The sequence below is a fragment of the Eumetopias jubatus genome, unplaced genomic scaffold (assembly GCF_037043125.1).
Source record: "Eumetopias jubatus isolate StellerSeaLion01/CBP00866 unplaced genomic scaffold, mEumJub1_p1.0 scaffold_15, whole genome shotgun sequence".
Classification (NCBI taxonomy): domain Eukaryota; kingdom Metazoa; phylum Chordata; class Mammalia; order Carnivora; family Otariidae; genus Eumetopias; species Eumetopias jubatus.
This window is the reverse complement of record NW_028274821.1, coordinates 81,586,557-81,602,442: the sequence shown is the minus strand read 5'-3', so window position 1 is coordinate 81,602,442 and position 15,886 is coordinate 81,586,557. Positions and strand designations below refer to the sequence as shown.

Genomic DNA, 15,886 nt, shown 5'->3' with positions numbered 1-15,886 from the left:
AACACTCGTTCCTTACCCCTACCCTTTTCACCCCCGATCCTTCTGCACACCAAAATCCAACTCATCCTTTGAGTCTCGGCTGAGACATTTCTCTACGGCAGTCTTCCCTAACCCACCCCTCTCCTGCTACCGAATGCTATCCCCTTCTTTCTCCCACACCTGTTTCACTGCTAGACTGTCAGCTCCACAAGGCCAGTGACCGTGTCTGTGCTGCTCATTGCAGCATCCACAGCACCTGCCCTCAATGGCCAGTTGGTAAGTGGCTTTGGATGAATAATTATTTCTCTAATTTGCCAGTACAATTTATTTATTTTTTATTTTTTTAAAGATTTTATTTATTTATTTGACAGAGAGGGACAGCGAGAGAGGGAACACAAGCAGGGGGAGTGGGAGAGGGAGAAGCAGGCTTCCCACGGAGCAGGAAGCCCAATGTGGGGCTCGATCCCAGGACCCTGGGATCATGACCTGAGCCGAAGGCAGACGCTTAACGACTGAGCCACCCAGGCGCCCCTGCCAGTACAATTTAAACGAGTGGATACTTCATCCAACCAAACAGAAAGTAGCAAAATAAAATATAACACTAACACTAACTTAAAAGAGGTCTCTTAACCTTGTTCTGAGAAAGAAAAACTAGAATTTATTGAACACCAGCTGCTAGGTGCTTTCATGCCCGATATTTACCTTATCCTCACGATAACCCATTTTATAGACAAGGAGGCATTTTTCAGAGGCTCAAGAGCTATGAAGTGATTTGCATGCTCACACAGGGGCTCACAGGGGTCATATATGAACTCAAAACATCTGACTCGAAAAATGTACTCTTCCCATCATTCCACATACATTATATTAAAAACTGTTTCATCTTACATTAAATTAAAGAAAGGCTGATATGTTAATTGGATTCTAGATGGCTTTATGCCCCTACTTACCTGGCTGAGCCTTCTAAGTTCTTCCAACTCCTCCTTGAGCTGGCTGGCTTCAGCATCCCGTATTTTCAGCTGAGCCTCTAGCTCAGCCTCATAGGCACTGAGATCTCCCTGGGTCTGCTGCAGGGACACATTCACCTCATGCTGCTCCTGGAGGGCACTCTCTAGTTCTGCGAGCTCCTATAAGGATTCGGTATGTTTATGAAACCCTTCCTGTTCTGCATAAGCATCTGCAAGTCATTATAAGTAACTGGAGCACTGTGAACCAAACGGCCAGCAGCTGGCCGGCCTGGCACAGAAAGTTTTCATTAGCAATACAATGAAGCTGCAGGCTGTGCATATCCAGGTTGGAAAACAAAATCCTGACTAAATGTAATCAGAAAAATCAGTAAGCCACCAACATGTTTTCCAAAGTAATCAGCTGTGTGATACTTCAAATGTGTCTGAATACATAAGAAGAAAAGGCCTATTTTCCATCAGACACTGGAATAAATGTCTTCACATATATTCTTTCATCATATCTTCACAGCAACTGTGTAAGGCACAGTATTATCCCCATTCTACAGAAGACAAACTGGAGAATAAATATCTAAGTAAATTGCACAGGGCTGTGTAGCTTAAAAAAGATAGGATACGAACGCAGATCTCTGGCTCCAAAACCCACACTCTTTCTATTAAACCACAGCATGTTCATTTATTAGAAGAACAAAATCGGATTAGCACTCTCTAATTAAGGATGATAGAGTAACTTGAATGGGTGCTGACAAGAATATAAGTACATAGTGATTAGCATACCACAGTTCTGATTCATTTTAGTCCGTCTGCTTTTTATGATTATTTCAGCTTTTATCTATTTATTTGGGATCTTGAAGAACTAGACTGAACTATTCTAAATTAAAAAGGAGGGTCTTGTGACGAGAACTTCTATAGAAGGATTTCTGAGGGGTGGTCCAAAAACCACTTGGCATCTGAATTATTGGGGTTGCTTGTGCAAAATGCAAATTCCACATATAACCAACAAAGGTCCAGAATATATAAAGAATTCCTACAAATCATTAAGAGAAAGACAGACAATCCAATAGAAAAATGGACACAAAATATGAATAGGGAATTCACTGAAGAGGAAGCCTGAATAGCAAATAAACAAAGGGAAGGGGCCCAATCTCTTCAGTAATCAAGGGAAAATGCAGTTTATAACAAGATATGAGTTTACATGGGGCAGGGAGGAACAAGTTAAACCATGAGAAAACAACAGACAAATTCAGAATGTGGAACACTCTACAGGACCGTTAGCCTGGTTTCTACACATACATCTACATGCACAGCTACAAAAGACATTCTTGGCCCAACTGGGAAAACCTGAATACAGTTCAGATATTAGATGACATTAGGGAATTATTAATTTTTCTAGGTATAATAATGGCATTGTAGTGATGTAGGAAAATGTCCTAATTTTTAAGAGATGTGTACTTAAGGGATGTTTGCAACTTTCAAATAACTCAAGGGGAAAAAAACAAATACAGCAAGATATTTTTTGAATCTAGGAGAACACACAGATATTCACTGAACTATTCTTTTAACGTTCCTTGTAAATGTAAAATTTTCATAATAAAAAAAGATACCATTTCAAACTCAGCAGAATGGCAAACACTAAGACTGACAAAATGTTAAATTTCCTGAATGTGACAATTATTCTGTGTTAGATACTCTATGTTAGAAAATGTCCCTATTCCTAGGAAACACATGATGAAATATTTAGGAGCTAAGGAGGGTGATGTCCACAACTAATTCTCAAACGGTTAGAAAAAATTTTATGTAAAAATTATATATGAAAGAGAAAACAAATGTAGCAAAATATTAATTGATGACTCTGAATGCATGGTACAGTGTTATTTGTATTATTCTTGCAACTCTCCTGTAAATTTAAGATTATTTCAAAATAAAAGCTTAAAAAATAAAAGTCAGATAACACTAAGGTGTTGGCAAGGATGGTGGTGCTCACATTGCTGGTTGGAGTAGAAACTGACTGAATCCCTATGGATGGTAATTTGACAATGTCTAGTGAAGTTGAGGGGGGCACATACCCTCTGACTTATGTTCCAATCTTGAATATAGTCCCCATGCTCAAGATGTATGCAAGGATGTTACACTCAACATCGTAATAGCAAAAGACAGGAAACCACCTAAATGTCCTCCAAGAGGAGAATGAATAAGCAATAAATCTGTGGTAGTACCTATAATGGAATGCTATATACACTAATAAAAATAAGCAAACTAGAGCTATATGTATCAATGTGTATAATTCCCCAAAACAGAAATAGGAAGAAAAAAAGTGGTCAAAGGATATGCACACAATGATAGCTTTTATATAAATCTTAAAATTATGCAAAACAATGCTACATATTGCTTATGGATAGCCACATATATAATAAAAGAGATATAGGGAATTAAGTATATTCAAGATTCTTTACCTCTGTATGGAGGTACACAGAGGGTTTCAAATATATCTGCAGTGTTTTATTTCTTAAGCTGAGTTTAGAGTACATGGTGTTAAATATAATTTTTGTCATTTTTATCTGCCTGAGAATTTTCATAATATTAAATATATGAATTCAAACTTCCATAGTAAGTCCTACTGGGGATGAAATTTGGGAATCTGGGTTCTCATGCATGACAGAGTTTGTCAAACAACTAAAACAGATCAAGTGAAATCTCCAAATGAATGGCAACAAACCAGGTATGGAAGGTATAATTTAGAACACTGTGTCTTTTTTTGTAAAACAAAGTTAAAATTACGAATAACAAGAATAAGAAAATTATGTTGTGCTTAATTTTGCTACACAAATAACAAAATATGAACACTTAATATACCAACTGTAATAGCTACAATTTCCTATTTTTTAGAGTTCTTTGATAACACCTTTCAGGGATAAAAACTCAGCTAGAATAATCTTCCTCTTCTTAGTAAAAGAAAAATAATGATTCCAAGTGTTTCACTACTAAAGGGAAAAACTCCATTAAGTAGCCATTAATACTTTTTGTCACTTCAAATTACAGGGTTGCTAACTTCCTTAGCTAACTTAATTTGGACATCACCTACTTCTGAGGCTGAGGAAACAGGCAAGAAGAAATAAATCATACCTTCCTCATATTTTCTGCATCTATGGCCACTATTTCCAGTTGGTCCCTCTCCTGCTCGACCTCACTCAATCTCTGCAGCAATGTCTCTTTCTCATCCTGTAGCTTTCTGCACTCATTCTGGGCCTGAGCGGCCTGGCCTTTGACAGTCTCCAGGTATTCTTGCAACCCACTGATGACACTTTCTAAATCCTTCTTCAGTGCTTCGTTTGCTGCTATTTGTCCTACGCAAAATGGAAAAAGGCAAGGTGATAATGTATGTGAGAAAATGTTTTCAAGATATAGAATTACTGCATTTAGTCTCCTTAGTTATTTGTTACTGGCTAAGAAAGACATTCCAAGCTTTCAATGATTTGTACCATCTTGTTTTTCTTTTTCAAGATATAATGATTTTTTCCCTCTATTATCCATAGTACAGTAGTATTAACTAGCTATACAATAAAAACAGTTTATTCAGTGGGCACTGCTTATAAAATGCTCAATTTGGGCTGTAAGAAGTTTAAAATAAAATAATGAAAATAAACTTTTCCAAATAAATTTCCAAATAAAATGAAAAATGTTCAATAAAACTGTGAGTCCTTGCTGCTAGATACACAAAACAAAACCATTCAACATACAAGACTAATCCAAAACTGGCAGCAAAAACATGTAACTTGAAGACTTACAAAAAACCCCAAACCATATATTGGGTACCTACTATGTGCCAGGCACTTTATGAACACCACCTCATTTAATCTTCCCAACAACTAATGACTGAGATAGAAATAACCTGTCACACAGCTGATAATAGCAAAACGGTAATGGGCTCTTTTTACCTCATCCTAGGCCCTCACCACTACAACCTCTATTATCTTCCTCTTCCACTAGTAGGGCAATGTCACAGTCTAAATCTGCATTGCAAATGTAGATCATAAAATTCTTTCCACACTCCCCTTAGAACTAGACACTGAACGCCCTGGTGTCAATGAGCTCTTTGTTCCTGAAAGGATCATAGGCTTTGGAAGAAGACAATGACATGCCAGAGCTTATCATGATCATGTACTGACTTCTTGCCTACCAAATGCAATGACCTGACTCACTAGGAAATCAATGCAACAAAACTAAAACTGAAAAAATGTTTACTTCTAGTAAACATTTTTGGGTACTCTGCAAAGATTTCCCTATCAAACACTAATATGAACAGCTGAAGCATATTCAGCTAATATCTGGATTAATGCCTGACAGGGTGTCAGTTGTCTTTTGTTAATACTGAAACATCTTAAATGTTTAAATTTAAATACTGATTTACCTTAAATCATTCTTAAATTCTCACCTTCAGTAAGCTGTTGTTCAAGGTCCTTAATCTCTTCAGTTTCTTTGGCAATTCTAGAAAGTATCTCATCCAAATGGCTTTCAAGTTGTTTGTACTGCTTGTTCATAATGTCAAGTTGTTGTTCTTTACCTCTTTTCTGAGCCTTCATATGGCACTGAATTGAAAAGAAAAAGAAATCAACAAAATCCTAAGTTCTTTAAACTCTTTTAAAAATAATAATAATGCGGGGCGCCTGGGTGGCTCAGTCAGTTAAGCGTCTGCCTTCGGTTCAGGTCATGGTCCCAGGGTCCTGGGATCGAGCCCCACATCGGGCTCCCTGCTCAGCAGGAAGCCTGCTTCTCCCTCTCCCACTCCCCTGGCTTGTGTTCCCTCTCTTGCTGTCTCTTTCTCTGTCAAAAAATAAATTTAAAAATCTTTAAAAAAAAAAATAATGCTTAACATTTCTAAAGGAAGAATGGAAAATAAAATGTAACAATTTGAGTCTGTGTCAGGCCCTGTGTTGTTTTCACACAGGTGGTTTTCATTTAAATCTCATGGTAACTTGATCTGGAAATCATCTCTACTTCCTAGATCTGAAAACTGAAAATCAAGGAGGTTAAATTTAAATGATTTTTCCAAGGGTACACCTACGAGGTAATGTAGCCAAGTTCAGTGGTCCTGGCGCTGCATGTGTCTTCTAACAAGGTCTCAAAAAGGTTAATTATATATACACATATCCATAGAAAATGACTATATTCCAAGATGTTAACAAGAGTTATATCTGGGGGGCTCCTGGGTGGCTCAGTGGGTTAAACGTCTGCCTTGGGCCCAGGCCATGATCCCAGGGTCCTGGGATGGAGCCCACTTCTCCCTCTCCCTCTGCCTGCCGCTCCCCCTGCTTGTGCTTTCTCTCTGTCAAATAAATAAATAAAATCTTTAAAAAAAATTTTTTAAAGAAATTATATCTGGGTAGAAGGATTATTTTTTTCTTTTTTATGAATATGTTTAATATTTAAAAAATTTTATAATAGTCATACCTTTTTAATCAAAAAAGCACGTAGTTTAAAAAAAGGTTTCTTAGGGATAAATGGACATGGAAGAAATACTTACTTGGAATTGAGGTTTATTTTCAATTCCTTATACAAAGAAACATTTTATTTTTCAGTTCGATAAACTGGGGGCTGAGAGAAACCTCCAAAACCATTCAGCCCAGTGATTCTCAAGATGGAGGGCCCTCTGGAGGCACACTCCTCTATTAGGACATACGCCCCTGGTAGAAAACAGAGCTTTTCCATACTCACATACCCACTCACACCCTGACAGCCACGCATTTGGGAGCTACTGTAAACTGAAAAGACTAGATTATATTTTCAGGTGTGCTCAGGGGAAAAAACCTGAGAACCAACGGTCTAGTTTAACCCTTCCTTTTACATGTGAGGAAACTGAATCCCAGATCTACCAATGACCTGCCCAGGTCTTCTCAGAGGCAACTGTTCCTGTGGAGACAATTCCCTCTCACTCACACCCTCATGGCTCAAGTTTGCCCCCACAAGATCAGAGGAACAGAACAATAAACCAAGAGAGAATTATCAGGAGAAACAACTCCATCACAGTCAGAACCAACTCCAAGCTCTCAAGTCTAATACTCATTTTATTATAAAAGAATATTTTAGATGTTCTGCTGCCTCCAAAGACAAGAAAGAAAAGTCCCTTCATTTTTAAGGAACAAGTAAATAGCAGCCTGCTCAGAACGTTTTTGTTTTACTATTGTAAAACTTAATGGGGTTTTCAAAATTCTTCTTTCCCTGCCCTCCCCAAATACCCATCTGAAATCTTTCTGGGAAGGTAACTGCAGATAACAGCTTAAATTCTAAGTAAATTTAGGATTTTTATGGCTCACGAAAGAAAAAAAAAAAGGCTGCCTTCATGTCTCTATTATCAAACCTTTAAAATTCACCATTAAAAATTCCACTGAAATCTCTTTCCACGCAGAACCAAAAAAAGGCTCAATATGCCAATGATTTGCATTAAGCACATGGGAACAAAAGTACATTCTGCGATTTTCACGACCATGGAGCTCACAAACGAGTTATAAAAACAGGAACTTACATCTCTGACTCCTCCTCCTTTCAAGTCTTTTGCACAAAGAGAGAGAAAATCATCATACCTTAACTTAAAATTTGTCCTGTTAAAACTGAGCCGTTGAGACAGGGAAATTGTGGGCGGGAGGGCTTTCTAAAGCTGTTTTCAAATTCACGTGCACTTCCCTCTCTGACAGCCACATTTTTGTAAGCGCCTCCGAGCCTCAGTAACTTCCCTGAGCTTCAAACCACATTCCTGGCAGAGAGTGAGCGGCAGCCCAGCTCGTCCAATCACAGGCAAGCTTTGAGGCAGGCCCCACCCCCCGTGCTTTAAATCACAACACAGGAAGCTCTCAAGGGCCAATCACGCACAACCTTTGCAACAGATTACTACAGGCTGATTGCCCACAGAGAACAGTTAGTTGCCTTTCGCTTCCACAGGGCATTGCCAGGTAGGGAAGAACAACAGAAATCTTCCTTTATTATGTGTGCTGCTGTGGTGTTTGTGCCTCTAGCTATGTACATTTTGTATAGGTAAAATGGGATTTGATTTTTAAATAGTACTTTTTCCTTTTGAAACCTTGTTAAATGCTTCTGTTTGTTGAAAACTTGACTGGTTTGGCTCTGAGCTAATTTTAAAAATAATTAATCTCTGTAGACCTTGAATTCTCTTGTGGGTAAAGGGTCACTGCCGTAGCACAGCGTGGGCTCAGCCTCTTCCTAAAAGGGTGAATTTAGGAAATCAGTCTTTTAAAATCACATTTTCATCTTCTGCAAATTAAAAAAAAAAATCACCAATCCTATGGATGCTGTGATGAAGTTCCTCACCAGTATATGCAAAAACCCCAACATGGAAGACTTCATTGGCACTTAATGTGTTTGTTCTCATCATATCTCAGAGTCACAATGTTTTCTAATCTCTCAAGCTTTTACTTTTAAATTCTATTTGCTATTCAGAAAGGCACTTTATCTGATTAGATAATAAAAGTTAACTGGATAAAATCTGTCTCCATCTATAGAAAAATATGCAGGATACCACACTTGATTCTTTCCCTTTTGCTAAAATGTTCACATGTTGTAGAATATGATGCCTAACAGGAGCCTAACATTAGCCAATAAGGTGATTTTGTGCAAACTAGAAAAAAATGCTCCCTCTGGGTGAACAAATTAAAGAGACACCCTCTGGTGCTTTGACTAAAGCTATAACCTTAAAAATGAACCATTAGTTGTTTTAACAATACCAAAAAGGAACCTTAAGTCGGGTTTGTATGTTTCATCCCCACTAACAGAGACTGCCTTTCAAAATGTGGATGCCATTCCTGCTTCTCATTTAACTCCTTTCTGTGTGTAATTCTTTATAGAAATCCATGAGGATTAGGCTCCCTTTCTACCAAGAATATCAAACTCATTTGTAAAAAGCAAACATACAATCTATGTTCTAATTAGACTCAGAGATCACAGTACTGGAGGGAGCAGCAAAGGAGCTTTGGGTTGTGCCTATACACTGGGTTCCTTCCTACCTTCCCAGATGCAAACGCTCATAAACATAGGGCTGGCCCCGGGGAATACAGATAGCAGTAGGATATAGTTCTTGTCCTTAGGAGCCCTACCTACATAGGGTGGCAGACTTCCAAACAACTTAGTGCAATAAGGCAAGATATTACTGACCATATTACACATTACTTAAAATCTAATTTTTCATGTAACGAAAATTCTTTAAAGTAATCAAGTCCTCTTTTAGTTTCAATTTTAATACTTAGACTTAAGCTTTTGTTAGAAAAGACCTTATTTCTGTGAATGATAAGGTTACCTTCTGTCAAAATTAGCTGGCCTGCAAAAAAAAAATTTACCCATGATACATTATTGAAATGTTTAAAGGGATAACCAAGTAACTTGACCAGTATTTAAAGTAATGATAGTGCATTGTCCTTACCATGTTAAATTCTATGATTTCTCTTAAATCAGAGATTTTAAAGTTCTTTTAAAAAATAACAATATTCAAAGTATAGCAGTGAAATATGCAGGAAATATTTTTACTAATATTTTTACAAATATTGGGTAAAATGTAAGCCATTAGTAAGACTTCTCAGAGACAGAGACAAGAACCTAACTCCATCCTGCAGCCACCAGACCCCCTCTGGCCACATATTAGGAGGACACGCTCTAGAGAAATGTTTCCTTTTTAAGGACAAAACAAAACAATATGAAACAACAAATAACTTTAATGTAATATTTGCATAAAGGATTAAAGAAGAGGAAGAGAAAGGACTCTAAACCCCTTTCAGCTCTCTCATCTCACCACCTTGCTCTTAAGAAAACAAAGCAAGAAAAGAGAAAGGGTAAGAGGTTTGGACAGCACCATGGAGCAGGTTTCTTTTGATTTGAAATATAATGATATTCAACAGCCACTTAAAAAAAGTTAAGTGTACCATGCATCTATCATTCTACTGAAAGCTATCTCCTTCAAGCCTTAGGTTTTGTTTTCAACACAGAGATATATATACTTCTATATATAAGTATATATGTACATATGTTATGTATATACAGACATGTATATATAATACACATACAGATACATATGACATACACGCATACATAAACATATGTACTATTCAAATTTGTGCATCAAACTAAAAGACTTTCAGAAAGAACTCTGAGGCTAAAAATGAGGAGACATAATTTCTAGATGGAATGATATTCTAGTCCCTATAGAACAAGCCAAAATCTCTTCATTTACTTACATGTTTTGGGTCTCTGGAATCCGGGCTATCGATGGCTATTTGCAGGTCCTTGATTTCATTCTGCTTTTCAGCAATTTCTTGGCTTTGCTTTTCCATCTGCGTTTCTAGATCCACAGCTTCTTGGCGTAATTTATTGAGAAGCTGTATCCTACCACTCAACTGCTTGAAAAGAAGGTCTTTCTCCGATTCTGAAACCTAATCACCCCCCATACCCCAACACACAATTAACAGAGGATAGCAACAGTGATTTACAATTTTAAAGAAAACTTCTAAAATTTAAAAAGGTATTCGGTGCTCTACCAGTTTTTTTAATAAAAGTAAAACGTTAAAGTCATCTAGGCATTCCATTAATATTTTATACTTTTATGCTTATTACATGTAGAAAATCTTACTTTATAAAAGTTTATGAAAACTCATAAAAGCAGGTAAAAATGAAGTTGTCATTCCAGTATAAGCAACTTGTAAATTATTAACAATAACCATAATATTAATAGTCAACTTTATATAGCACTTACCCTTGTTATGAGCATGTCAAGCAAATTAATAGTGTAATGAAAATTTAGGCTTATATGTACTCATAAAATAACTTTTCAAGCACATTTTGTAAACATCCATTTATTTAAAAATTAGGTACATTATTTACATCTATCGATCTACCTATATAAGCTTTGGTCGACATTATTATAAAACACTTTTTTTAATTATTAAAATCATTCTTGATGGCTCCCTCTACCTCATCTCCCACTTTCAATCCATTTTTTTTAAGTTTTTATTTATTTAAGTAATCTTTACACCCCATGTGGGGCTTGAACTCATGACCCCAACATCAAGAGTCGAATGCTCCTCCAACTAAACCAGCCAGGCACCCCTCAATTCATTTTTTAAGTCTGATCAGTTCACCTGCCAAATTTTGCTGACAATCAGTTTATTTCCCTCCACATCCACCGTCGCCCCCCTAGTTCAGGCCATTACCATCTCTTGCCTGTACTGAACAATAGCCCCATAGGAGATTCACCCATCTCCATTCTTTCTGTCTCCCTCACCCTATTTCACTCTCAGGCAGTAGCCAGAGTGACCTTATAAAAATACAAACAGGATCAGTCATTCTACTACCTAGTGTCCTTCAAAAGCTTCCCATTACCTTCAGACTAAAATTCAAATGCCTTACTCTCTACCATAGGACAGCCCATGAAGCCTGGCATAATCTTTGACTTCATCTTCCACACACTCTCCCTCCCTCGGCAGAGAAATCTTTAGTGTGTTTGCACCCACTGCCTGGAATACTCGATCACTGGCTCCTTCACATCCTTTGGGTTTCAGCCCAAATGTCACCGCCTCAGAGAGGCCTTTATGGATCCACAATCTAAATTATATCCTTTTTATTGCCTTCCTATTTTTTTCCTACAACACACATGTTGTTTAACTATATTTCCTTTTTACTTTTTTAATGCTTGTTCATTGCCTATTTCCTGTCCATGTGGGAGGGAAATATACCTGTTTTATTCATCACTCAGGGTCCAGCCCAGTCAGGGACTAGCATATAGTAAGCTTCCAATAAACTTGAATCAATTTCTAGTTACTATATAATTTTAAAATCATAATATAGTGTATCTTTTGAAAGAATCTATAATTTGGACTTCACATTCTTGTTTTACCTACTATGGTATGAATGCAGTTACCAACATAATTTTGAAATACTGATTTTTAAAAGTTGCAAATAACTAAAACCTTTTACACACTTAAAAACTATCAAGATACTTCCTTTTTAAATACTCCCTATGCAATTACATCATGGGTTTGAGCTGTTTATTTCTTCATGACATCCTTCGGTAATTTCTGAGAGTGTAACACCTCCATCTTTTTGTTCACCATATTTTATATCATTTACATTTTTGCTGCTTGTGTTTGATAATGTGCATGTATAGTAAAGATGTCTTCTGACTCTTAATCTAGGTCCCAGGATCTTAAAGGTGGGTAGTGCTTAAGTAAATTAGAACCAATATAACAGGAAGCATCAACCTCCCTGGGTAAAGTAGACACTTTCATAATAGAGTAGACAGAACACCTCTTTTTACATAAACTATAAGTAATTTATTTCTATATGCTTTATAAAATGTTAATAGAATATCATCATGAATGGAAGGAAAGTGTAACTGGAAAATACTGGAGCCACAACTGATGCTGAAAACTGTTACTCCGTAATTAATTAGGCAGCACTGATTTAAAATTTGTTTAACATGGTTATGAAGGAAGAAAACACATTTCATTTTTTTCATTTCCTCCTGCATTGCTACTTGGCTTTTACGTACTTTTTTAAGTTGTATAGCTTCTTCCAGCTGTTTAAATTCTTCAGTAGCTTTTAAAATTTGTTGTTCTGCCTTTTCTATTTCATCATGTAGTTCTGATAGTCGAGTTTGTGCTGCAGATTTAAAAACCATGAACACAGACACACACAAGAAAAATCTTGAATTCTCAAATTTCTACCAGATTTTCACAATAACCTCCTCCTCCCAATTAAATTGTTGGTACAGATCACAGAAATTAAAAAAAAAGAAAAGTAATTTATGACAGTTTTCCACTCAGTTAATCTCTAGAATACTTTTTTGATATGCTATAGAACTATAATTGATCATTTTATTCATAAAATTCTTAACATAAAAGGGGCTTTACTTGATACATCCAACACTAAAGAACTCTTCTGAGAGAATAAGAATTTATTGGTAAATATGCATTTAGGTGTCACTAAGTTATAATTAGGTTCAAGCTATTACAAAAACTCTGTGTTAGAGGTTATTACTTTATGATAGGGCTTGGTATCAAGAAATTCACCACTGAACATTGTCTTCCAGCTGGGGGTGATCTCAAATCAATTACTCTCTATCTCAAATTTCCAATTTCTCTCCTTCCCTCCCTCCCTGCCTCCTATAAAACTATGAGACCCTTGAAGCTAGTCTACACATATATCTGATTTATTTCTGCTTTCCTCTTCCAGAACTTTGTATAGGGTGTATGAGATAGACAACTCAGTCTCTTTTCTCAACTCCTCTCCAAGCCAACCTTTCTACTGGCCTTCCATGTTTTCCATTTAGCTACCAACCAAGGGAAGATGAGCTGCTTCACTGGATTGGTGAAAGCCCCACAATGGGCCACAATTACTAGGGGGATACATAAACTCAGATCTGCTTTCTTCTTCCATATCCATGGAGCTCACTGGGTAAGCAGATTTAGAGTATGCCATTGGCAGGGTCTCTAAGAGCCCTCTTGGATTGACTTCTTCTTCTTTATGACTTGCCAGGAAGTGGTAAGATCCTTTCCATTAGATGTTTTGGGACAGGTTGGTAAGAGTCAGAAGCTGGTCTTAGGCCCAAGCCTAAGGAGGGTGCACTGATCCAGCTTATCCAAAGCACTGCTTTAGGTTTTGGCTACATGCATAATAATCAGTAAAGTGGTACTTGCTACAATTATGACCAATTATATCTTTGAATGTGCAGCTCCAACAGTGAGAAAGACCTGTGGGCACGTCAAGATTTAAGAATTCTTGGATCCTCTGGACATGCTGCCACCAAATTATTATCAAGAACCCCATTTTCAACCATAACAGGAATCATTAAAAAACGATTTGCTCAATGAATCACTACTTCTTTTTTAGGCTTTTCATGTAAATAACAAAATAAATACCTTCGGCATGTTTAATGAAAAGAATTATAAAACAAAATTTGCCTATATATTCAATCTTTTTATATTTTTAAAAGAATTTAAAATAACTTTTGTTAACCTGCACTTATTTTTTTTTCTTTGTCTTCCAGTTGTATGTCCAGTGATGTATGGGCTCCCAAGTTCACATGCTCATTTCTGAGTTGTTCCCCTTCGTCTGGCTCCATCTTCTTGATCTTTACTGTCTGGGCATTTGCAATGATATAACTCTCTGTAGTGAACATATTTCTCTTGTATCTGGATTTGCCAATGTAAGGGCTTTCATCTGGGGTTTTATCAATTTCAACATACTAAAAGCAAAATAAGTAAATATTTATGGTTCAATAAGTAACTTCTAAGCAGCCAAGTGATATTATTCATTTTATTAGTGAAGAACGTATCACAGAATTGCCTAAATATTAATCCTACATGCCTAGAAGTTGAAGAATATATACCATTTTTTATCTTACTCTTAATATACCAAAAAAGAACTAAAACAAAAAGTGGTCTCTAAGAATTCCTATCCCCAAAAAGTGGGGTTAGATTGGTTGATTAAAGAACTGCCTACAGTTTTGTGATTAATAGCACTGCTTAATCTCTCAAATCAGAAATTTAGGTGTTTTATTTTGGTTTCTTAGCTGATATGTAAGGAAAATCTCAGTCTAATAAATTTTAGTAATTGATTTTTTTTATGAACTATTGGTTGGAATCACACAGATTCTCTTGGGGTTTTTTACCTCTTTTGGATGCTGCTCTAACATACTGAACCAAAAAATTCACTGATTCAACCACAATGTTTACTCTGCTGATGCCCTCATAACAAGAAAGTGGAATGGTTACTGATAAAGTCTCTTAAACATTTTTATCATCCACCTTACCCCACTCCACTCTCTGTTGGCTTTAACTTTGGATTACTAAAATGTTAAACTCTAAGTAAATAAATAAATAAAAGTTAGGGGCGCCTGGGTGGCTCAGTTGGTTAAACCACTGCCTTCAGCTCAGGTCATGATCCCAGGGTCCTGGGATCGAGCCCCACATCGGGCTCCCTGCTCATGCAGGAAGCCTGCTTCTCCCTCTGCCTGCCACTCCCCCGCTTGTGCTCTCTCCCTCTCTCTCTCTCGCTCTCTCTCTCTGTATGTCAAATAAATTAAAAAAATCTTAAAATAAATAAATAAATAAATAAATAAATAAAAGTTAAACTCACCTCTGATGGGTAATAATTTAGTGGCTCAAATTTGGCATCAATTTTATAAAAGGCCAATTCCTGTTCCATCTCATACTGTTTCTGACATGCTCGCATTAGTTCCATGGTCTTCTGTTTTAGCTACAGCCCCAAGTTGATATGAAACACATATAGTGTCAGTAAGTTAGTATAAAGGTACAATGGCACGGCAAGTTCCCATCATAACTAATAATTAGATTGTTTTAAACCCCACAGCAAATAGCAGAACATTCACAGTATTTTACCTTCATTCTAAAGTATTATAAAGAATGCAATATAAAATTATCACTTCATAAAAGATCACATAAAAGACCTTTGAAGTTTATATGCTATTTCAGGATACAAGGAATAAAGATTTAAAAAATCATTTAAATTTGCTTTATCCAAACATGAAAGTAATTCTGTATCCATTATTTTTAAGTATACTATTAAGTATCTGCTTCCTGATTTTTCAATAATTAACACTAATTTACTTAACTTACTCTGCAATGTTAATGATAGCTTCAAATTATGGATAGAGATGATATTTGGGATTAATTACAAAGGAATCACAAGAAGGAGTGAGAAGGATGAAAATAAGAGGTTGGTTTTAACTGTACTTGTTGCTGTAGTATCCCAGTGTTCTGAACAGTATTTTTGTAATAGAGGATAAAGGATATGAATAAGGTCAATCAGATCCCAATATATAATATTAAATTTTTAATAAATTAATTCTACTATAATTACAACTTTTTACTTATTCTTAAAAATTTTTGGAGCTAGAAGAAAAGAGATCATCCAATTTAATTATTTGA

At 36.4% G+C, this 15,886-nt stretch overlaps 1 protein-coding gene across 7 annotated transcripts in view; it reads right to left on the bottom strand.

Moving 5' to 3' along the window:
• Window positions 1–15,886, bottom strand: part of CNTRL (centriolin) — an 83,962-nt gene that overhangs the window by 40,126 nt on the left and 27,950 nt on the right. For all 7 annotated transcript variants that reach the window (XM_088019224.1, XM_088019226.1, XM_088019228.1 and 4 more), the window contains exons 8-14: window positions 15,075–15,194; window positions 13,953–14,181; window positions 12,487–12,596; window positions 10,178–10,372; window positions 5,377–5,530; window positions 4,068–4,288; window positions 930–1,106 (exon numbers count right to left, since the gene is read on the bottom strand). In XM_088019224.1, the coding sequence (XP_087875350.1) occupies window positions 930–1,106; window positions 4,068–4,288; window positions 5,377–5,530; window positions 10,178–10,372; window positions 12,487–12,596; window positions 13,953–14,181; window positions 15,075–15,194 (1,206 nt within the window). The remainder of the gene's footprint in view (window positions 1–929; window positions 1,107–4,067; window positions 4,289–5,376; window positions 5,531–10,177; window positions 10,373–12,486; window positions 12,597–13,952; window positions 14,182–15,074; window positions 15,195–15,886) is intronic.